We start from the raw sequence: 23388 nt of genomic DNA, 5'->3' as shown, positions 1-23388 counted from the left end.
GTTCATGCCATCTTCCATCCTCACATTTTATCTGCTATCTCACGCCTACCTGTTTCAAATGCATTTCCAGAAATCCATCATTTGCTCACTGAATCCCTTCAGTACTCAAATATAATAAATCTCGTTTACCTATTCTGCATCTTGCAAGCGATTGTTGTCTACAGAAATGTTATGCCTCACTGAGGTAGCACACTGGAAAGCAAGCTTAGCTGTTTAGAGTTTTGGCAAAGATATGTAGCTTGGGTTGTGGGTGAGGTTGTTGATTTGCTCACGGAGCTGGCTTGTTTTTGTTCAGACATTTTGGCACCATATAAGTGGCATCAGTGGAACCTCCAATGAAGCAGTGCATTACGGGTGGAGAACCGTGTGCACTCAACAAACATTCAGAATTGGACCCCATATGCAAACCCATAGAGATCAAAACTGGAAATGGCACAGCTCACAATAATGGAGTTGCTTCATTGGAGGCACCGCTGATGATGTCATCTTTCATGGTGATGGAACATCTGAACGAAAACAAGCCAGCTCAGTGACCAAGTCAGCAACCTCAAGCTTGGCTGTTTCCAGAGTCATCTCGAGGTATGCCAAATAGCCCAGTTTACTTATCTTTTTTGACCAAGGTTAACAGAAATCGCAGGCCAGATTTCTGTACTAAACAGGAACGAGTATTTAATACGAGTAAAGAGATTAGAGCTACAAAAAAAAACTATTAACATATAACTGTATTACTTATAATTGTAATCCTCATGTTAGCTGTGCTGACAGACGCACAGGAAAATTAGTATTTTTAGTAGAAGGAGAAACTGAGAAGACTGTTCAATGGTCCCTGGCCACACGGTTTGCTGAGAAGATCCTTATGGCTTGTGAGGAGTTGTGGCTTCTTGATCTTTCTCGTTGTAAGGTCGTTTCACTTTTCTGCAGGAGGTACAGCAACTGATTCACTCGTTGTAAGGTGTCTGGTTTCTTGGCTTACAGCTGCTAGTGAGGGAAAAATAAGTTGGTTTTAGGATTATTTTTGTCCTGCAGAGTATAGTATGCCCAGCATCCCTTTGGAGGTCCAACAGCATGTGCCTTTGTCATTTGCATCTAGAAACTGTTTGTCTACTTGGGAGCCAGTCACACAGTTTTTGGACAACAGAAGGCCTTTGTCATCAACCACTGATCATAACTCCACAGAACAATCAGCCTACTTGTTGCCAGTCAAATTTTACTTTTTACTCAACTCACCACCTGGTGCTGGGGCCTGCAGTACCCCATCCACACCAATTGAACAAACAGCACTCAGTATAACGACTAGTAGCTTGCATTTTAAAAAGTATGACAATTCTTGGGTTTTAAAACCGTTCCATTTTCATTTCAGTCCACAATCAAAAATAGAAAGGAAAATTTTGGCAGTTCCTCCTCGTAAAGATCACTGTTATGCCTTTTCTTTTAGGTGTACAACATAGAAACATGCCTTTTTGCCCAACTTGCCCATGTCTTCGAGTTTTCATAACTAAATTAGTCCCATTTGCCTGCTTTGGTCCCTATCTCTCCATACCTATTGCATCCATGTACCCGTCAAGATGTTCCTTAAATGCCAAAAAAAAACTTGCTTTCACCACTACCTGTAGCAGCCCATTCCAGACACTCATCACCCTCTGTGGACAAAAAAACGCCCTTTGAACCCTTTTATATCTCTCCTGCCTTGCCTTAAACCTGTGGCCCGTTGTTTTAGACTTCCCTACCATGGGGGAAGGATGTTGCCTGTCCACATTATCTATGCCTGTCATGATTTTATAGACCTTTATAAGGTCACCCCTCAGTTTGCTACCCTCCAGGGGAAAGAACAGAATCCGAGCCATTCTGGTCTGTCCTTATAACTCAAATCTTCCAGTCTGAGTAGCATCCTAGTAAATCTCTTACACACTTCTTTTTTGTTTAATTATATCCATTCTACAGTAAGGCGACCAAAACTGCATGTACTCCAAATGTGGCCAAAACCTTGTACTACTGCAACCAGATGTCCCAACTTTTACTCACAATTGACAGCTAAAAGCAAGCATGCCGAAAGCCGCCCTCACTACCCTGTCTACGTGTGACTTCACTTTCAAGGAGCTATGAACTTGGACTCCTGGATTCCTTTGTTCATAACATTCCCCAGAGCCCTACTATTGATTGTGTAAGCCCTATCCTGGTTTGGTGTACCAAAATGGAACACCTTGCATTTATCTAAATTAAACTCCATCTGCCATTCCTCAACCCACTAGCCTATTGATCAAGATCTTGCTCCATTTCCAGCTAACCTCTTTCACTGTCCACTGTACCGTCAATCTTGGTGTCATCCATAAACTTACTAGCCACACTTCCTAAGCTCTCATCCAAATCGTTTGTGTAAGTCATGAATGACAGTGGACCCAGCACCGATCCCTGTGGTACACTGCTGGCCACAGGCCTCCGGCCTGAAAAACAGCCCTCTACCACTACCCGTTGTCTTCTACCGGCAAGCCAATTTTGAATCCAATTAAGAACCAAAAGAACTATGGATGCTGTAAATCAGGAACAAAAAGGGTCTTAAGGTTCTGAGGAAGGGTCACCGGACCCGAAATGTTAACTCTTTTTTTTTTTCTCTTCCACAGCTGCTGCCAGACCTGCTGAGCTTTTCCAGCAACTTTGTTTTTGAATCCCGTTAGGTTGCTCTCCCTGGATCACACGAGATTAAACTTTGCTCAACAACCTGCAATGTCGTACTTGCTGAAGTCCATGCAGACAATGCCTACTGCACTGCCCCCATCTACTTTCTTGGTTACCCTTTCAAAAAACTCAAGTCAAATTGTGAGACATGATTTCCCATGCAAAAAGCCATGCTGACGATCCCAAGTGAGTTCGTGCCTCTCTAAATGCCCGTAGATCTGGCCTCTGAGTCCCCTCTAACAACTTGCCCACTACAGACATTAGACTGACTGGTTTCTTGTTCCCCAGTATTTCCCTTCCGGAAGTACTGAAACAATAACACAGCAGCAACCACGCTTCAGTCTTTGGGCACTTTACCTGCGACTGTCAGTGATATGAGTATCTCTGCTAGGGGCAATGCAGTTCTCTTCCTAGCCTGACACAAAGCCCTGGGATACATGTCATCAAGTCTTGGGGATTTATTTACCTTAATGAGCCCTAGAACTTCTAGCAACACCTGTTCTGCCTCTACTTTCTGCTTTGTTTAGCAGCCAGCTATCTACTGATTGCTTTCTCCCTGACTCAGCATGCATTAGTCACTATTTCAAATGATGGTGCCTTTCTCAAGGCTTTTGGAAATGTAAATAAATTGCATCTACCGTATTACCCTTGTAAACTTTCTCTTGGAGATTTTGTCAAAGAATTCAACGAGTTTGGTCAAGCAGGACATATCTTTTTAAAAATTGATGCTGTTTTTTCCTATTATATTTTGAGTTTCTAGGTGACTTCTGCCTCCTAGCACCAAAGCACGTCTTGGCAAAATCATGAAGAATATTCTCATTGTGCTTTATTTAACATGATGCCTCTTCTACATTTGACACCTTAGCCAAAGTACTTGTCCAAGGCTAAATCTTGAATAAAACATCATCTCTGGCAACATTATGAAGATTTGAAGCAATTGCATGTGGTCATATGGCATGCTTTGATTTCTTCCAACTGATTCCATCCCCTTCCTGACTATTTATTCTCTTGAACCAGGCTGTTTATAATATAATCTTGGCATTTTAATCTGTACTGAATTGCCTTTAACTACATATCTTGGAGTCAAGATTGACTGCCCTTTCTCTCCACAGTCTCAAGATAAGCTTTGGCACCACAGAAATTTACAAAAATCTTCATCCCTTTTTAGTTTCCAAATATTTTGATCTATTTGCTGATTTCCCATCTGCCTTCCTCAGTTAAACCCCAACATTCCCTAAATTCTGCTTTTTTACTGTTCTTCACTGTCTTTATTAACTCCATTATCTTGACAGATCGGATATTAGACAGTCTGTTAAATGCTTTGCTTATGACTTTATATTCATTCCATGGTCCACAAGTCACATTTGGTCCTTTTTTTAATGGCAATTCTCTTTTATTGGTGCCTGTCTCTGTCTCTGTCACTGTGTCTGTGTCTCTGTCTCTCTGTCTCTCCCTTTTTAAAAGGTATTTTAAATATCAGTTCAATATTTGTTCCTGGTACGTTAAGGTGGTATCTACTTTGATTTAAAACATGTAATCTTGTTCTCACACCACTTAATGACTTTTTGGTTAACTTATTCCACAGCTTTGTTGCCTGTGTTTAAACCATGTGATTTCCTTATTCCCCTCTTCCTCATTGGCATTTGTTCTCCTGACGTTCAAACATTGCAACATAGTGAATGTCTTGCTGTGGTTGATATTGTCAGTCACCTTCGTAAAGTTCATTCAGCCAACATTTAAATTTTGCTTTCTTTATCCACCTAAGAAAATGTCACTTGGCAGATCTTCTTGCAGCAGTTTGGAATCATCATTTTGTATTCCTGCAGCTTATTAGGAAGTGGGTAGACTCAAATCATCATCCTTGATCACCTGTTTCAAATTTGGAGCCCTTGTCACTAATTCTAGTATCTATTCTTCTGCTACCCCACACCATACCATTTCAATATTTAATCGACCAGTCTCTCAATCCTTGTATTTTTCCAAAATTCCACCGTTCTGGATATTGACCTGCACCACTCCTTCATATATACTTGAAGTTTTAAAAAAAAGTATTTTTGGCAGCAACCCTGTGATGACTGTCAGCTGCTTTGTATAATGTTCTTCTAATGCAATCTTCAAAGTTAATCAGATTGGTGTGGTGAGTGAATGTAGTACATTCATGCCACGAGAACAAAGATGTGCAGCTGCAGTATCCCAATTACCACCCCAGCAGCGGTAGCAAATCTCCCACAAGGCAGATCAGTGCCCACCCTCTGAAAGCCATAGTATTGTTACACCTTCCCTCCCCTAAAAAAAACCATGATTATACAAAAACGGCTTCATTTTTAAAAGCCTTTGGACTTGCAGTATTAGTACACTGTAATGTGTATGCATTACATTAACTGTAGGCTCATAAACATTCAGTACTGTAGTCGATTTCGATCTTTCTTTCTTCTGCCATCAAACATTTTTGTCTGTCTTTGTTACAATTGTGACACTGCTGTTGGCAATCACGTTCTCTTGACGCATGTATAATTTTCAAATTAAACCTCTGCAGTAAGCTCCTTCTGAACAGTCTGGAATTTTTATTGTTAAATTTCTCCAAAAACTTTAATGTGCTATAATCAGTATAAATACTTGTCTCTGACATGTAACTGGCAACATATATGTTAAAATGTTGCACATCAACACCAAGCTGAAGGTCTCCTCGATTGCGGAATATTTCTTTTGATGATTATTCAGCTTTTTGAAAAAATACTCAACAGATCTTTCTATCTTCTGTTCGTCTTGCAAAAATACAGTACCAACATTCACATCACTCTCATTGACGACCACCTTGAATGACTTGTGTAGTTAGGTGTGGCTGACACTGCAGTAGTAGTTAATACAGCTTTCATGTTATTAGATTAGATTCCCTACAGTGTGGAAACGGGCCCTTTGGCCCAACAAGTCCACACCGCCCCTTTGAGCATCCCACCCGGACCCATTCCCCCTATAACGCACACACCCCTGAACACTACGGTCAATTTAACGTGGCCGATCCACTTAGCCTGCACATCTTTGGACTGTGGGAGGAAACCGGAGCACCTGGAGGAAACCCACGCAGACACGGGGAGAATGTGCAAACTCCGCACAGACAGTTACCCAAGGCCGGAATTGAACCCGGGTCCCTGGCGCTGTGAGGCTGCAGTGCTAACCACGGAGCCACCGTGCCACCCCATCAAATGCCTTCTTACACTCTTCTGTCCACTGAAATTTTTTACACTTCTTCAACAGATCTGTCAGTAGAACAGTCACTCTGCTTAAATTTGGTGTGAATTTTTGTCAAAAGCCACTCAGTCTCACAAATCGTAGCACTTTGATGATGATACTCCCCAGTAACCCTTGTTTCACATCTCGTGGGGCAACCTGTCCATTTCCAGTTACTTGACTGCAGACTCACTCAGCCACATTTTATCACCATCCTTGCCTCTTAAAGTTGATCACATAATCCATCTAGATGCACCAAATGTTTCTTCTGTCTTTGACTGAGTTACTAGATCATTCATATACACCACACAATAGGGTAATCCTGAAATAACCTTATTGGTTAGTCTTTGAAATGTGTCTGGTGCATTCTTCGTACCAAATGGCATTACTCTAAACTGGTGCAATCCATTTGGTGCCATGAAACCCAAAATTACCTTCACTCTCTTTCGCATAAAAGTACCTGACAGTATCCTCTGAGTAAGTCCAACTTAGAAATACAAGTTGTTTGTTTCACTTCATCAATGCGCATAAATTTAGTCAGCACATAATTGGTACCATTATTGTGGGTGCACTCCATTTGCTGCAACTCATTTAGTTTATTTGGTTCTTGAACATGCATTCAATCTCTTTTTGAACCTGTGCCAACTTTTGAGGATTAAGTCTGTAGGGATGTTGCTTAACTGGAACAGCAGTTCCAGTATCTGCATCATGTGTCATTGGATTCGTACTTCACAGTTTATTCCCACCTGTCTCCCCCATGTGATTGTAATAACTGTTTCCGGTCACTTTGAATATCCTCTGGAGGCTGACTGAATTTATCCCAATTTTTGAGAGCGTCCTCATTGTCCATTTTAATTTGAGAAATGCCTATTTCAAACCATCTGAGCTTGGTTCTTCACTCGGTTGTACCCAGTAACTCATTCTCTTTTTGCTTTCCTTCCCTACCAAAATATCTTTTGAGCAAATTCCTTTGACACAGATTTCTTTCTACTTGGTGTTACTATTAAACAGTTCACCTCAATTTTCTTTCAATTTGATAAGGCTCACTAAACCTTGCTTTTAATGGTAGTATACTAACACTTCTCGCAAAACTACATATGTTTGATTTCTTGTCGACTTCCTAATTTCACATATTGCGCTACTTCTAAATGCTGTTTAGCCAACTCTCATGCTTTGTTTAATTTTCCGTAAAATTTGATGCAGTCCAAATATGCAGTCTCTGAACTCTGGCTGACCAGTTTCTTCTTCTTTAGTTTCAGTGCTCCTTTCACCTCATGCCCAAAACCTAATTCAAATGGACTGAATTTAGTTGATCCTTGTAAGGTGCATCCCTAATCGTGGGACGAAATAGGGTACAAATGTAATTCCTTTGTCCCAGTCCTTTGAATAGTCATGACTGTAAGCCCGCAAAATAGTTTTAAAACTTTGCCACTGTTTTCATGTTTCCTGCAATTCTGGATGGTACAGAGTGGATTTGAATTGTTGTTTTCCTAAGCTATCTGTAACTTCCTTAAATAACTGATGCAAGGTTTGATGTTTGATCAGATTTGTATTTCTGTGGATAGTTGAAATCTAATAAAAGATTTGAGTAACTCTTCTACAATCCTTTCAGCCATGAAATTGTGTCATGTATTGGCCTCCAGAAATCTAGTGGACATGTCCGTTATGTTCAACAAATACAGATTTCCCGCTTTTTGTTTTAGGTAGGGGTCTTATGCAATCAATTAAGACTCTTATAAACCGTCTCTCAAATGTGGGAATGGGTAATAAGGGTGCTGGTTTTATAACTGCCTGGGGTTTTCCTGTAACCCGATACTTAGATATGTCCGGCAAAAGTGAACCATGTCCTTATGCAGTCCAGACCTAAAAAAATGCATTTATATTTTGGCTTGAGTTTTCCATGCTCCCAAATGGCCACCTTTCTGTAACTCACAGCTTGATGAACTTAGGCCCCCATTTCAACTGCCTGTGTGTGTGATGGCCTCCATTTCCTAGTCAAGACTTCACTTTTAAGTTAGTAATGTTTGAGGTATATTTTTTGATACAGCTGCTTTAGTTTTTTTTTCTCTTTCTGTTGTAATTCAACTTGCTTCTCGGAGCCAAAAATATTGACTTTGTCCACCACCTGTTTATTATTTTTCTAACCATTCATTCAAACATATTGGCTGAAAATTGAACTTCAATTTCCTTATCTTTACTCCTTGATTTTTTCCTCCTGTTTCAACCTGTGGCTTTGTGACCCTGTTATTACGCAGTCAGGAAAAATCTTAGAGTATATTTCCCGTAAAACCTCAGTTGTCTGATTTTTTTTTTCCATTGGTGTTTCAACCCCTGTAGGCATCACTCCTACCTGCGATCCAGTGATATCATTACCAAGGATAAACTGTTTCTCTGGAGCTGAGAATTTCTCTTACTCCTAACATCACCTTACACCCTGCAACTTCACTTTTATATAATGGAACACTTATCTGAATTGCGATAGCTTGGGGAAAGGGAAGTGTATTAAGACTGACGTCCTCTTACATCAGTTGTTGAAGTAGGCATGTGGGCGTAACAGGTGGTGAAGGAAGCAAATGGTATGTTGGCCTTCATAGCAAGAAGACTTGAGTGTAGGAGTAAGAAAGTCTTGCTGCAAGTGTATGTAGATGAGACCATGCTTGGAGTATTCTGTGCAGTTTTGCTCTCCTTGCCTGAGGGATGATGTTTTGATTATGGAGGGAGTGTAACTAAGGTTTACCAGACTGATTGATTCCTGGGGTGGTCAGACTGATGTGTGACTGGATCAGTTAGGGTTATATTCATTGGAGTTCAGAAGAATGAGGGGGCACTCTCCGAGAAACCTATAAAATTCTAACAGGACTACACAGGGTAAACACAGGAAGAATGTTCCCACTGCCTCTGGAGTTGTAGTTTATGGATATGGGTTAGGCTGTTTAGAACTAAGATGAGAAATTTCTTCATTCAGAGAAAAGTGAGCCTGTGGAACACTGTCATGGTAAGTGGTTGAAGCTAAAACGTTGACTGTTTTGATGAAATAGTTTGATCCCTTTGGATTTAAGTGCTACATCTAAGGATATGGGGAGAAAGTAGGAGCAGATTATAGTGTTGGATGACCAGCCATGATTATGTTGAATGGCAGGGCTGAATGGCTTACTCGTGCTTTGTTTCTATACTTTCAATGGATACAAACCTAGCCTGTCTAACGTTTTGTTAAATGACAGTCTGTCATTCCAGATCTTAGAACTTCTCTTAATTGCCTCCTACACATTTGTTTTTGATTAAATGTAAGATGGCCAGTACTGCACAAAGTACTCCAGATACGGTCTTCCGAGATGTGCTGTATATAACTGAAGGATGACCACCTACTTTTACCTTCACAAAGAATAATATTCTTTTAGCTTTCCTGTTACATGTATCTGTATACTACCCGTTCTTCATTCATGCAGGAGAGCACAAGAAAGCAAGCCAGAAATAAAAGATACTAACAACGTCTATAAACGTTTTAAAGGAAAGAATTCATAGTGAGCATTTGTCCGTAGAAAGAGAAACTAGAGAATTAATAATCGGAAAGAAGAGGCAAATTGCATTTGTCATTTTAGTGCACACAAGTAATATCCTAGAAGCAGCAATACATCACAAAACAGGAGGGAAGGAGAAGTTCAGAGAATGACCAGAGTAGTAGTACTGAGTGAACTATCAGAGTTGTAACCTAACAAGTGCCTGGATCCTGATGGACTTCATCCTGAATTTTCGAACGTAGTAGCTAGTGAGATCATTCATGCATTGATTTTAATTTTTTTTAGAAGTTCTATGGTACATTTCAATTAATTCGCAGATAGTGAATGTAACTCCCTTTATTCCAAAAGTGAGGGATACAGGAAAGAAAAGGAAACTACAGAAGCTTAACATCTGTTGTAGGGAAAGCATTAGAAGCTGTTTTACTATTAAAGGGCATGTGGTTAAGTTCAATGTAATCCAGCATATCGCTATGGTTTTCTCAAAGGGAAATCATACCTGACCAATCTATTAAGAGTTTTTGGGGGCGTAACACATTGTGAAAAAAGGAAAAACCTTTTGTATGTACTGTACATGGATTTCCAGAAAGCGCTTGATAAGGTTATATATCAAAAGTAATTGCAGAAAGAATTGCATCAGCGTAAGAGTAGCCTATTGGCATGGATAAAAGATTCGCTGGTTAACAGGGAGACCAGTTTAAGCATAAGTGGATCATATTCTGGTTGGCAAGATATAATGAGTGGTATGCTACACGAATCAGCACTGGGGCCTTGATTATTTACAGTTTACTCAAGTGATGCAACTAATATTAAGTATGTCAAATGTGCCTCTTATTATTTTTGTTGATCACTTATTCTCTTCATTCACTCCATCTGTCTCCTTTGTACAATTATATAATTTTTCTTGTAGTTTGATACCTTTAACAGTGAAACATGAATGGTGGGCCTGTCCTTTTGGAATTTTTCTTACCCATTGCAATGTATATGTTCTGAAGTATCCCCTCACGGTTCAGTGGTTAGCACTGCTGCCTGGCAGCACCAGGCTGCCAGGTTCATTTCCACCCTTGGGTGACTATCTGTGCAGAGTTTGCACATTCTCCCATGTCGGTGTAGGTTTCTTCCAGGTGCTCCCGTTTCCTCCTACAATTCAGAGATGTGTAGGTGAGATGAATTGACCATGCTAAATTGCCCATAGTGAGCGGGTATGTAAAGGCTAGATGGATTAGCCATCGGAAATGCAGAGTTATGGGAATAGGGTAGGGATGGTGGTCTCTGTGGACTTAATGGGCTGCTTCTACACTGTAGAGGTTCTATGATATCAGCCACTCATATTGCTGCTATGTTCCAGTCAGTGGCCTGTATTTAAAGAATTGATGCTTGGCTTTCAAGAGACTTGGAAAAGGACCAGCAGGAGGTTATTGTACACATTGGAACTAATGGCATTGGTTGAGAAAAGGATCAGATTCTGAGGAGAGAATATAGGAAATTAGGCAGGATGTTAAAAAGTGGGCCCTCGAGTAGTAATTTCTCGATTACTCCCAGTGCCATGAGCAAGTCAGAGCAGGGACAGGAGGATACAACAGATGAATGCATGGCTGAGGAGCTGGTGTAGGAAAGGAGGAGCCATATTTTTGGATCATTGGAATTTCTTCTGATGTAGAAGTGGTCTGTATAAGAGGGAGGGATTACATCTGAATTGGAAGGGGACTAATACACTGGCAGGGAGATTTGCTCGAGCTGCGCAGAAGGCTTTAAAATAGTAAGGGGGGTGTGGGGGGAGGTGTGAGACCCAGGGAGATGGTGAGAAAAGAGATCAGTCTGAAACTGGTACACTTGGGAAAAGGAGTGAGTCAAACAGTTGGGGCAGGCAGGAACAAAGCACACAATGAAGTCAGACTAATAAATAAAAGCGCTTTTTTTTTTCAATGCATGAGGCCTGACGTGATACAGATGAACTCGGGATACGATTGGGAACATGGCACTGGGATATCACAGCAATAGAGAAAATGTGGTTCAGGGATGGATGTAAATCTAAGAGGTATGGTTAGTAAGTTTGCAGATGATACCAAAATTGGACGTGTAGTAGACAGCCAAGAAGATTACTTAAGATTACAATGGGACCTTAATTAGATGGCTGGTGAGCCAAGGAGTGGCAGATGAACTTTAATTTAAATAAACGTGAGGTTCTGCAGTTTGGAAAGGCAAATCAGGGCAGGACTTATACACTGAATGCTAAGTCCCCTGGGGAGTTATGCTGAACGAAGACACTTTGGAATGCAGGTTCATAGTTCCTTGAAAGTGGAGTTCCAGCTAAATAGGCTAGTGAAGAAGGTATTTGGTATGTTTGCCTTTATTGGTCAGTTCATTGAGTATAAGAGTTGCAAAGCCCTGTTGCGGTTGTAGAGGACATTGGTCAGGCTTTTGGAATACTGCTTCCATTTCTGGCCAGCCTGCTGTAGGAAGGATGTTGTGAAATTTGAAATGATTTGGAAAAGATTTCTGAGGATATTGCTGGGGTTGGAGAGTTTAAGCTATAGGGAGAGGCTGAATAGGCTGGGGCAATTTTCCTTAGAGCATTGGCGGCTGAGGGGCAACCCCAGAGGTTTGTTAATCATGAGGGCATAGATAGGGTAAATAGCCAAGGTCTTTACCCCACGGTACCAGAGTCTAAAACTAGAGGGCATAGGTTTAAGGTGAGAAGGGAAATATTTAAAAGGGACCAACCTTTTTACCAAGAGGGTGGTGCGTGCATGGAATGAGCTGCCACAGCAAGTGGTTTGGAGGCTGGTACAATTACAACATTTTAATTACAGCATTTGAAAGGCATCTAGATGGCTACGTGAATACAAAGGATTAGAGGGATATGGGCCAAATGCTAGCAGATTGGACTAGATTGGTTTGGGATATCTGGTTGGCATGGACTTGTTGGGCCTAAGGATCTGTTTCTGTTCTATACAGCTCCGTGACTCTAAATGTTTGATTGGACAGACTCAACATGGATGTATGAAAAGAAAGTTATATTTTACAAACCTGAGAGATTTTTGAGAATAAAAACAGGAATTGCAAGTGTCTGTCTGAGCCGTTCATCGTCTTGACTTAGAAAAATACATTATTCTTTCACTGTCACTTTTTTGTACAAAACCTAGAAACCTAGGCAACAAATAAAAATCTATGAAAGAAAGCTGTAGTCTTAACATTGTGGTTTCCCAGATGATTGTGAGATGTTTCACATATAAACCATATCATAAGTGAAGAGGTGAAAATGGAGTTATTTTCGCTCTTGTGATTTCAAAAAGTCATCTAGAAAAAGGAATTGTCAGTATTTTGGCTGATTGAGTAGAGCTGAAAGCAACAGAGATCTTTTGTAAATGGCAAAGTGGAAGGCAACAGAAAAGGTTCGACCTGGTAAAATGGAATGATAGGTGTGATAGAGGTTACCTAAGAACCTACAATAGGTCTGCAAGGATAATGCAAGACACGGGAATGGTATGTAATCAAAGTGGATCTCCTGGTAAGAGTAGCTGTTAGCAACAGCCATCCTTTTGTGGCCATTTTACAATTAATAGTTCTTTTTAGCATTCCCCTTGAATGCTTTGTCTCAAATCTATAACTCTTTCCTATTCTATTCAACAATAAAAATGCATTCCTGTGATAACTCAGCAGCTCTCTGGACCTGAAACCTTAACTCTGCTTTCTTTCCACAGATGCTGCTGGACCTGCTGAGTTTTTCTCGCAATATGGTTTTGTTTCTGGTTTCCAGTATCTCAGTACTTTTTTGATTGCTGTATTTTATTTGTTATCATATCCCTCTTATAGATTGAGCATTTCTTGATTGATACCCCATGACTTCTAATTGTACAATTTGATGTTTTGACTGTGTATCAGCTTCTTTTTAGCTTCCTGAACATACTCCTTCTCCCCCTCTGAATTGTTATTACATCATTCCCTTATTTAGAATCACAGTTTTGCCTGTCCCGTACTTGCACCATCCTCTGTTATTTTGGCCAAACACATTCCCCTCCCCTTCATTGTCAGCATTCTGCAGTCATTGTTCCTTCTGTGATGCCCTGGTTCCCTCCTTTGCTCTCATTATTTCCCCTCACCCATGGCACCTTCTCATGCCACCGCAAATGTATGATACTTGCCCGTTCGCTATCTCTCTCCTCACTGCCCAAAGCCCCAAACATATCCTCCAAGTGAAGCAGCATTTTGTTTCTGCTACTTCCAGCTTGTCTCCTGTACTTGCTGCTCACAATACAGTCTCCTTTACGTGAGTAAGACCAGAAGCAGACTGGGTTACTGTTTTGCAGAGCACCTCTGCTGTCTGCAGGAATCACCTGAACCTTCTAGTTGCTTGCCATTTCAATAAATTATCTTGCTCTTGTACTAACATTTCTGTCCAGCAAAGCACCACGCAAGCTCGAGGAGCAAAGCCTCAACTTTTTGTTCAGTCACTGGACAGTCTCTGGGACTTGATATCGAATTTCACAACATCAGAGCCTGACAAACTGATCAAAAAAAACTACAGATTGTGGAAGTCAGAAATGAAAATAGACATTGCTGGAAAATCTCTGCAAGCCTGGCAGCATGTGTGGAGAGAGAAATTTAACTTTTTTTTCAGGTCCAGTAACCCTTTATCAGAACTTATTGACGTTCTTCATCCTTTTCGTGTCCTGTTTCCACCTGTTCCCTCCCAAACCACATGCAAGCACGCAGCTTTGTTTTATTTGAGTTTTGTTTACCTTGATCGAAATAGAGAAGACCCATTCTCTAGCTTTCATATCCGACTTGCATCTTTTCTGTCTTTCACAATCATCAACAGCCCCTTTGTCTCTCGTACTTGGCCTCTACACCTCTATTCCCTTTGCCCCTCCCCTGCTGTGCCAGAAGTGTGTTTCTTAAAATAAATTGCAACTACTTTCAGTTCTGAAAGAGAATTCAGTTTAATTCTCTTTGTCTCCACAGATGATACCAGACCACTGAGTTTCTCCAGCATTTTTGTTTCCATTCTCTACGTTTGTCATTCTTGAAGACATTCCTTAAAACTCACTTCTTAAAAAGTCACGCCTTTTTTGTCTCTCTTGTCATACTTTTATTTTTGGCTGATTATGGCTGGGTTACACGCATGCATTTTTTGCACAAATGCTGCAAAGTTGATTTTGAATTTCCAAATGATCTAATCCGTGGTATTGCATCTCAAAACACTGCACTTACAGTTAGTTTGAAATGTACTATGTTTTCTACTAATTCTGTATGCAGATTCTACACTGAAAAGTTCAGTAAATAAGTTAGTGTGTGTTTGGTGATATTGGCCTGTTGCAGCAAAAATAGGAGTGACTTCATTATATTACTAAAATTTTTAAATATTTTCTCCCCATAGAATGCTGCCTTTTTATATGGCCTTGGCCTTGTCTATTTCCATTATAATGCATTTCAATGGTAAGTAAATTATTTATTATTCTTTAATTGCAATAAGAAGGCATCTTCAAATTAGTTTACTACTTTAGAGCAATGCTTATGTTTTAGTGTGAAGTTTGCCAGTTTGACTTTTTCTGCTGGTCTAAGATACATGGCTTGTAAAATTGTTTAACTGAAATCTCTCGTCTACATGCAATTCTGGCTGGGAAACGTGGAGTTATTATATTGCTTATTATCTTTACTTAACCAATTCTGGTTTATCAGACACAGTGTCACCACTGTAGCCCCGTTAAAATAAGGAGTGATATTTACAGCATCAAATTTCCCATTATACCTCCCTGAGCTTATCATCTTCCCACTTTTAAGTACTATATTAGAAAATGTTTGTGTTTGAGCTTGTTTAAAAGCACCTCCATCTTCTGCCCATGCTCTGTTCACATGCTTATTTCACTTTTTTTTTCCATCTTACCCTCTCCTCCTCCCGACGTGGCCCACCTTCTCATTCAAATTGAAGTGAGCTGTGACCCTTTGTTTTGGCGTGTAACACAGGCATCAACTAAAAATAACATAAAGATTCTATTTTAGTGTTTTCAGAATACTTGTCAATTGTGAAATTCAGCCCTTAAGGCAGCAAATATCTTAGAATAGTATTAAATGGAAATTAATTTTGAATTAATCTGTCATTGTAGTTGGCTCTGACACAAACAACTCATAACACCGCTTGTCCTCTAACACTGCTGAGACATGTTGTTTTGATAAAAGTCCTTCAATCCAAATTAAATCATACAAATTTTAGGAATTCTATAATGTTGCAGAACTTGAAATATTTTAAGGTTTTATTCTGTCAGTTGCAATGGCCAGTTCTTGGCAAAAATAGTTGAAACAAGTTAGGTTGCTCAGTGAAGAGGTGATATTGAGTGGTAATGAAATTGGAAAGTGACGAAGGACTTATTGTGTTTGATTTGAAATATGCTAAAATTTAGAGTTTCCTTTTAACATAACTGCTAAATAAACCATAGTGTGTTGTGGTCAGTAAATGTGTTGGAAGGGTTAAACTTTTGTATTGTTTCCTACAAATGAGAAAATGTCCAACAACTGACCATTCTGTAAATCACCACACCAATATCTCCATTCCTTGCTTCGTTTTTGCAGGATAACCCCACCATTGGTACACTTTGGACATTTGCAAATCATTGACATTCTAGTCTGTATGGAACTATTTGTCTCCAGTAGCTCCTTGCATTTGATGTTTTTGTTCTCTGGATGTGAGTTTGCTTGTTGAGCTGGAAGGTTAGTTTTCAGACGTTTCGTCACCATTCTAGGTAACATCAGTGAGCCTCCGACGAAGCGCTAGTGTTATGTCCCGCTTTCTATTCATCTGGTTAGGTTTCCTTGGGTTGGTGATGTCATTTCCTGTTCTTTTTCTCAGGGGATGGTAGATTGGCTCCAAGTCAATGTGTTTGTTGATGGAATTCCGGTTGGAATGCCATGCTTCTAGGAATTCTCGTGCATGTCTCTGTTTGGCTTGTCTTAGGATGGATGTGTTGTCCCAATCAAAGTGGTGTCCTTCCTTATCTCTAAGTAAGGATACGAGTGATAGTGGGTCATGCCGTTTTGTGGCTAGTTGATGTTCATGTATCCTGGTGGCTAGCTTCCTGCCAGTTTGTCCAATGTAGTGTTTGTCACAGTCCTTGCAAGGTATTTTGTAGATGACATTCATTTTATTTGTTGTCTGTATAGGGTCTTTTAAGTTCATTAGCTGCTGTTTTAGTGTGTTGGTGGGTTTGTGGGCTACCCTGATGCCAAGGGGTCCGAGTAGTCTGGCAGTCATTTCCGAAATGCCTTTGATGTAGGGGAGAGTGGTTATGGTTTCTGAGCCCGTTTTGTCTGTTTGTTTGGGTTTGTTGCTGAGAAATTGGCGGACTGTGTTCATAGGGTACCCATTCTTTTTGAATACGCTGTTCAGGTGATTTTCCTCTGCTCTGCTTAGTTCCTTTGTGCTGCAGTGTGTGGTGGCTCGTTGGAATAATGTTCTAATGCAGCTTCGTTTGTGGGTGTTGGGATGGTTGCTCCTGTAGTTCAGTATTTGGTCCGTATGTGTTGTTTTCCTATAGACGCTAGTTTGAAGTTCCCCATTGGCTGTTCGCTCTACTGTGACATCTAGGAATGGCAGTTTGTTGTTGTTTTCCTCCTCTTTTGTGAATGTTATGCCAGTAAAGGGTATTATTGATGGTCCTGAATGTTTCCTCTAATTTGTTTTGTTTAGTGATGACAAAGGTGTCATCCACATAGCGGACCCAAAGTTTGGGTTGGATGATTGGCAGAGCTGTTTGTTCGAGTCTCTGCATTACTGCCTCTGCTAAGAGCCCTGATATCGGAGATCCCATGGGTGTACCGTTGGTTTGTCTGTAGGTTTTGTTATTGAAAGTGAAGTGGGTGGTGAGGCACAGGTCCACTAGCTTGATGGTGTTGTCCTTGCTGATGAGGTTGGTGGTGTCTGGTGTATGTGTCTTCGGTTCTTCTAATAGTGTCGTCAGTGTTTCTTTGGCCAGGTTGATGTTGATGGATGTGAACAGGGCTGTTACGTCAAAGGAGACCATTATTTCATCCTCTTCTATCTTGGTGTCTTTGGTGTTCAGGAATTCTTGGGTGGAGCGAATGGAGTGGTGGGAGTCTTCTACTAGGTGTTTTAGTCTTTGGTGTAGTTCCTTGGCTAATCTGTAGGTTGGTGTTCCAGGTAGCGACACTATGGGCCTGAGGGGGGCCCTTGCAAGTTCTCTTTTTGTTCTCTTGCAAGTGAAAAAGTGGGAGTGATTTTTTTTTGGACATGCAGTAGTTGAAATTTAGAATGCAATGTTTTACTTTAGACTCAATTTGAGACTGACTCTTACGTTTCTCCTTTTGTGAATGTAAATAAAATGTGCTTTTTTTTCCAAATCAGGGAAGGTGCTTTGGTTTCATTATTTAAGAAGTAAGATGTTGACAGGTTTTAATAACTTTTATAATTGACCAATTGGATGCCCAGTTTGTCACTGTAGGCAGTCCAGTAGAGATTGTGATAAAATGAAACCTTTGCAGCTTTTATGGGCTTAACATTTCAGAACTGCTAGGGCTGTGGCTTTGTTTTTATTTGGTGTTCTTTTGATTTGAAAAATTTGCCACAAACCCAGTTAGTGCTTTTATTTCCTTTTTATATAGTAGTTTTGATCACAGCTGGGACAAATGGAGTAACCAATAAAATTGTGCAGATTTGGACCTATTTTTGAAAAGTTGCTTCAGTTTTTAAAAACTGATAGCTTTGATTTCTGTTTCAATTCAAATTGCTTTTTAGAAATTGCTTATTTGTACACATTATAATATGGAGTATTGAAGGTCATTTCAGACTTGGGGTTTTCACTACAGCTTCATATGACCTGTTTTAGTGGCTGGGTGCTGTCTCGTTAATTGTGAAGTTAATCTTGATAAATTATTTAAAACAATTAGATGAAGGGTGGCATAGAATTTACTTAGTAGCAATGTCTGGAGAAGAAAAAGACTGTATTACTGCACTTACTTCTCCTATATATGCCATGTTTATTAGCCTAAACCTTGCGGTGTAGATAGGCAATTGTTATGCCTTTTATATTTGAAAATTTGGGTATGAGAAAATATTTGCTGATTTTGAGGGCTGTATTGTGGTGATGTTATACAACTAACTATACTCCTAAATTGTTTTGACAAAAGTCACCTTAAAATCTTTTGGAACTTTTTGGGTGACCATTGTTAGTGCTGTGGACATGGCAGGGATCAGGAGAAGTTAATCAAACCTCTGGTTAGCACAGTGTTTCGAGTTGAGCTCTTGACTTGAAGATTTAAGACTGAAGCCCAGCAGATTTAATAGTGTGAAAGGTGCTTTCCTTACTGATGCCACTGATCCTGCATGAAAAATTTTAATAATCACTGACACTCAGTCTCTTATGTGAATTTGTTATTGATGGAGAAAGATGCCAGACTAATGTTTGTGAAACTTCCTACTACAATGATTCAGCTGTTAGAAGTAGTAGCCTGGAATTTGTAGTAATGAAAATAACTGCCTGTTTGTCATCATTAATCTCCAAAACCGACACCTTGACGTTGAAATATGCGCAGTTGAACATGTAACTCTGTTAGGTTCTACACTTCTCCGTTGTGTATCTCCAGATGAAAATCAGTTCAAAATCACTGAAGAAAACTTTCCCATTATGTTGTAGCCATGCTGTTATCTTAACCCTCCTGCTCCCCTTGCTTATGAATTAAAGTTGTATTTTTATTATGTACTTCATCATAATGCTGAAGAACTTTGCAGGCCCTAGAAAACTTATTTTATATTTGAATAATGTTATTCCTTTTGAGTTTTCATAGGTTTGTAATTTTTCAAAGATTGCATTATATTTCAGCATCTAATGTGTGTATTGCAAACTTTCCTTCCTCTGTATAAAAATAATAGAAGAGTTCTTCATGTTTTGCTTCGATAGCTTTAGCTCATTGTTGCTGGCTACTTGGAAATCACCTGAGAGGTCACTAAATCTTTGTGGACAGCATTCTTTGAGGCCAGTGGTAAAAGTTGTTGTTTTGCCACTGATTGTAAAATCTAGGTTGACAAAATGTGAGGCTGGATGAACACAGGCCAAGCAGCATCTCAGGAGCACAAAAGCTGACGTTTCGGGCCTAGACCCTTCATCGGAGAGGGGGATGGGGTGAGGGTTCTGGAATAAATAGGGAGAGAGGGGGGAGGCAGACCGAAGATGGAGAGAAAAGAAGATAGGTGGAGAGAGTATAGGTGGGGAGGTAGGGAGGGGATAGGTCAGTCCAGGGAAGACGGACAGGTCAAGGAGGTGGGATGAGGTTAGTAGGTAGATGGGGGTGCTGCTAGGGGTGGGAGGAAGGGATGGGTGAGAGGAAGAACAGGTTAGGGAGGCAGAGACAGGTTGGACTGGTTTTGGGATGCAGTGGGTGGAGGGGAAGAGCTGGGCTGGTTGTGTGGTGCAGTGGGGGGAGGGGACGAATTGGGCTGGTTTAGGGATGCGGTGGGGGAAGGGGAGATTTTGAAACTGGTGAAGTCCACATTGATACCATTAGGCTGCAGGGTTCCCAGGTGGAATATGAGTTGCTGTTCCTGCCCCAGGCGTAATATGAGTTGCTGTTGTAAAATCTAGGTTGATGGTTGTATCTATAAGCTTACGTTCTGTTAGACCTTTATAACAAGAACCATTAAAAAATATCAACACAAAATCCTTTTAAACCTCTGGAAGTTACTTATGTGCAGTTCAGCTTAACAGGTCAATGAAAATCATAGACCAGAGGTAAGTAACTGTTCTGATTCCGTTAGTTTTTAAAATTGCTTTTGATGAAGAAATTTAAATACCCTGGCTTCATAATAGAAAAAGTCTCCATTTATAAGAGGAAAATAGCATGAAACAGGTTAGACCCCATTTGATCGCAAATTACTTCAAACATTTGCAAGCCACAATGATGTTTTTTCAGTCACCATAGTCTTTGGTGATGTGAGCACATTATGAAAGATGAATTTTTGACTATGGCAAAGGAAAACATTGGAAGCAGCAAGATGAACGTGTCTTTTGTGTGGCTTTGTTTTTTCCTTTCTGGACTGTTTCTACTCACAGTTTAGTTCATTCCAACGGAAAATGTTTTTCGACCACATGCCTGCGAAGAACTTTGGAACTGTGATATGTAAAAGGCTTATATAAACCCCATTAGCTTGAAGTGGTACTGCCTCACTCAAAGACCGTGTGTTGACATGCACTGCTATGATTCTCAAACATGTGCAATCAATCAGTTTAGCTGAATCTGACAAAGCCTGCAGACACTGAAACGCTGAAGTGAAAACAGTGTTGGAGAAGCTCCGTCCTGATGAAGAAGTCAGTGGACTCAGAACATTAACTTTGTTTTTCTCACTACCTGTGCTGCTAGACCTGCTAATTTTCTCTGTATTTTCTGCTTTTGTAACTGCATCTGTCTCTTGTCTTCAATCAATCCATATTATTACGTGCTTGTGTCTTAGCCGAGTTCAGATACTGTTGCCTGGATACACACCTTAGGGATTTCCTCTAGGAGTGAACATTACCTGATTTCAGCATTCAAGGAAGAACTGTTGAACTTGTTATTTCAACGTACCAAGTACATGATAAAAACTCCTGAATCCGGAACAACACATTGCCAACATTGTTCTCAGAATTCGCTGAACAGTATGTCTTTGAAATTTAGTTTTGGTTGTGTGCATCTGGATAAACAGCTGGAACATTGGCAGTCACTAACCAAGTCAGCACTCTGTACTTTGTAAAGATGCTGCAAATAACACAAACGTATCATTCTAATAGATGTATTTAGTACTAATTGGTAACATAAGTTTGATTAGCAGGAAATAGGTAAGTTAAATAGTTGAGAGAAATAGAGTTTCATGTTTCCAGACCAATATGTGAAAGACATTTTCTCTGGGCTTACATTTGAAATAAGGTATTGCTACAGTCTGGAATCCTTACAACTAACTTTTCCTTTGGTCACATGAAGTAACTGCACATGTCGTCAGTATGAATTGAATAATTTTTGATGCTTAAACTAGTGTCTTATGGAGAAAGAATATAGGAGCAGGAGTAGGTTATTTGATTCTTCAAGCTTGCTCTGCTATTCAGTATGATCCAATTTACTACCAGTTACCAATTTCTGTCCATCCCCTTTGATCCCTTGAGCCCTAAGAACTATATTTAACTCCTCTTGAAAAGATTGTGTTTCAGCCTTTAAACTCTTTGTATAGCACAGAATTCCATCGGCTCACCATGCTGTAGATGAAGGAATTTCTTTTAATCTTGGTCCTAAATGGCCCAGCCCCAATCCTTTTACTGCGACTCTTGGTTCTTGACTCGATGGTCATCGGCATCACCTTCTAAATTCTAGTCCTGTTAAAAATTTAAACCCCTGTTGCTCCCATTCTTCTCAACTCCACTGAATAATATCCTAACTGATTCAGTGTCTTTTCACACATCAGTCCTGCTATCCTTGGAATCAGTCTGGTAAACCTTTGTCACACTCTCTCCATAGCTGTAATATTCTTCCTTGAATGCAGAAACGAGGCCTGCACGTACTACTCCTAACATGATCTCACCAGGGCCCTCTGCAATTGCACCAAGACATCCCTGCTCCTATGCATGAATTCCTCTTACTGTGAAGGCCAAAATGCTAAATGTTGTCTTCACTGTTTGCTGCACCTGAATGCTAACTTTCAGCGCCTGATGTATGAGAACACTCAGGTCTCGTTACACTTCCTCTGTCCTGAACTATTGCCATTCAGGTAATGCCTGCCTTCCTGTTTTTGGTACTAAAGCGGATAATCTCACATTGATCCACGTTATACTTCATCTACCATGCATTTGCCCACACACTCAATTTGTCCAAATTGTACTGAAGCACCTCTGCACTTTCCTCATAGTTCACTTTCTCCTTTAGCTTTGTGTTGTCTTCTGACATGTTTACATTAACTTGGTTCCTTCATCTAAATCACCACCAATACCACCTAGTTCCAGCCTATTCCGCATCCCCTATAGCTTAAACCCTCCAACCCTGGCAACATCCTTGTAAATCATTTCTTCACCCTTTTCAAGTTTCACAGCATCGTTCCTATAGCAGGGAGACCAGAATTGCATGCACTGTTCCAAAAGTGGCCTGATCAATGTCCTGTATAGCCACAACATGACCTCCCAACTTCTGTACTCAATATGCTGACTAATAAAGGCAAGCATACCAAATGCTCCCTTCACTATCCTGTCTACCTGCGACTCCACTTGCAAAGAACTATCAACCAGTACTCCAACTCTTTGTTTGGCAACACACCCAGAGCATAAGTGAAAAATTAACTGATATTTTCTTCTTTCCAGCCCCAGAGATGTTGGAGTTATTTGTAAAACCCAGCCTCTGGCCAGGCCATTAGCTGATTCTAAACAAATCAGGATTAAACCTTAAGAAATTTCAGCCTTTATGTATTGAGAGTTTTAAGGATCTTACACTCTCTCTTCTGCAAGCAGGCTGAAGCTTGTTGGACGAACGAGTCCAGCTTTGTCAATAGCTGTCAAAAGTGACTACAGCTTTTAATTTTAGATAACAAAGTGTGGAGCTGGATGAACACAGCAGGCCAAGCAGCATCTTAGGAGCACAAAAGGCCTAGGCACAAAATGTCAGTTTTTGTGCTCCTAAGATGCTGCTTGGCCTGCTGTGTTCATCCAGCTCCACACTTTGTTATCTTGGATTCTCCAGCATCTGCAGTTCCCATTATCTCTGATAGAGCTTATAATTTTCTTTGTTATTTGGCCTTTTGAGTCTGCAGCAGGGAATATTAACTGTATCTCCCAATCTGAAGTATGCCCTTGAATTCAGTAGGTCATCAGCAACCCCATTACATGATTCCAGTTGACCTAAATAGTCAATGTGGGCGTGTTCAGGGATTTGAAGATGTGGCTAACTTACCTCACATCATTGACTGTATGTATGTGCCCATCTGGACAGTAGCAAACAGCTTTGGCAGGAA

The 23388-nt window shown here is 40.3% G+C and overlaps 1 protein-coding gene across 3 annotated transcripts in view; it reads left to right on the top strand.

Annotated features, from left to right (window-relative positions):
- kdm6a (lysine (K)-specific demethylase 6A) overlaps nucleotides 1–23388 on the top strand; it is a 221999-nt gene that overhangs the window by 45107 nt on the left and 153504 nt on the right. For all 3 annotated transcript variants that reach the window (XM_048540308.1, XM_048540307.1, XM_048540309.2), the window contains exon 5: nucleotides 14797–14855. In XM_048540308.1, coding sequence (XP_048396265.1) covers nucleotides 14797–14855 — 59 coding nt within the window. The remainder of the gene's footprint in view (nucleotides 1–14796; nucleotides 14856–23388) is intronic.

The sequence above is a fragment of the Stegostoma tigrinum genome, chromosome 12 (genome assembly GCF_030684315.1).
Source record: "Stegostoma tigrinum isolate sSteTig4 chromosome 12, sSteTig4.hap1, whole genome shotgun sequence".
Taxonomy (NCBI): Eukaryota; Metazoa; Chordata; class Chondrichthyes; order Orectolobiformes; family Stegostomatidae; genus Stegostoma; species Stegostoma tigrinum.
The sequence above is the reverse complement of the archived record's forward strand: the minus strand, read 5'-3'. Positions and strand labels throughout refer to the sequence as shown.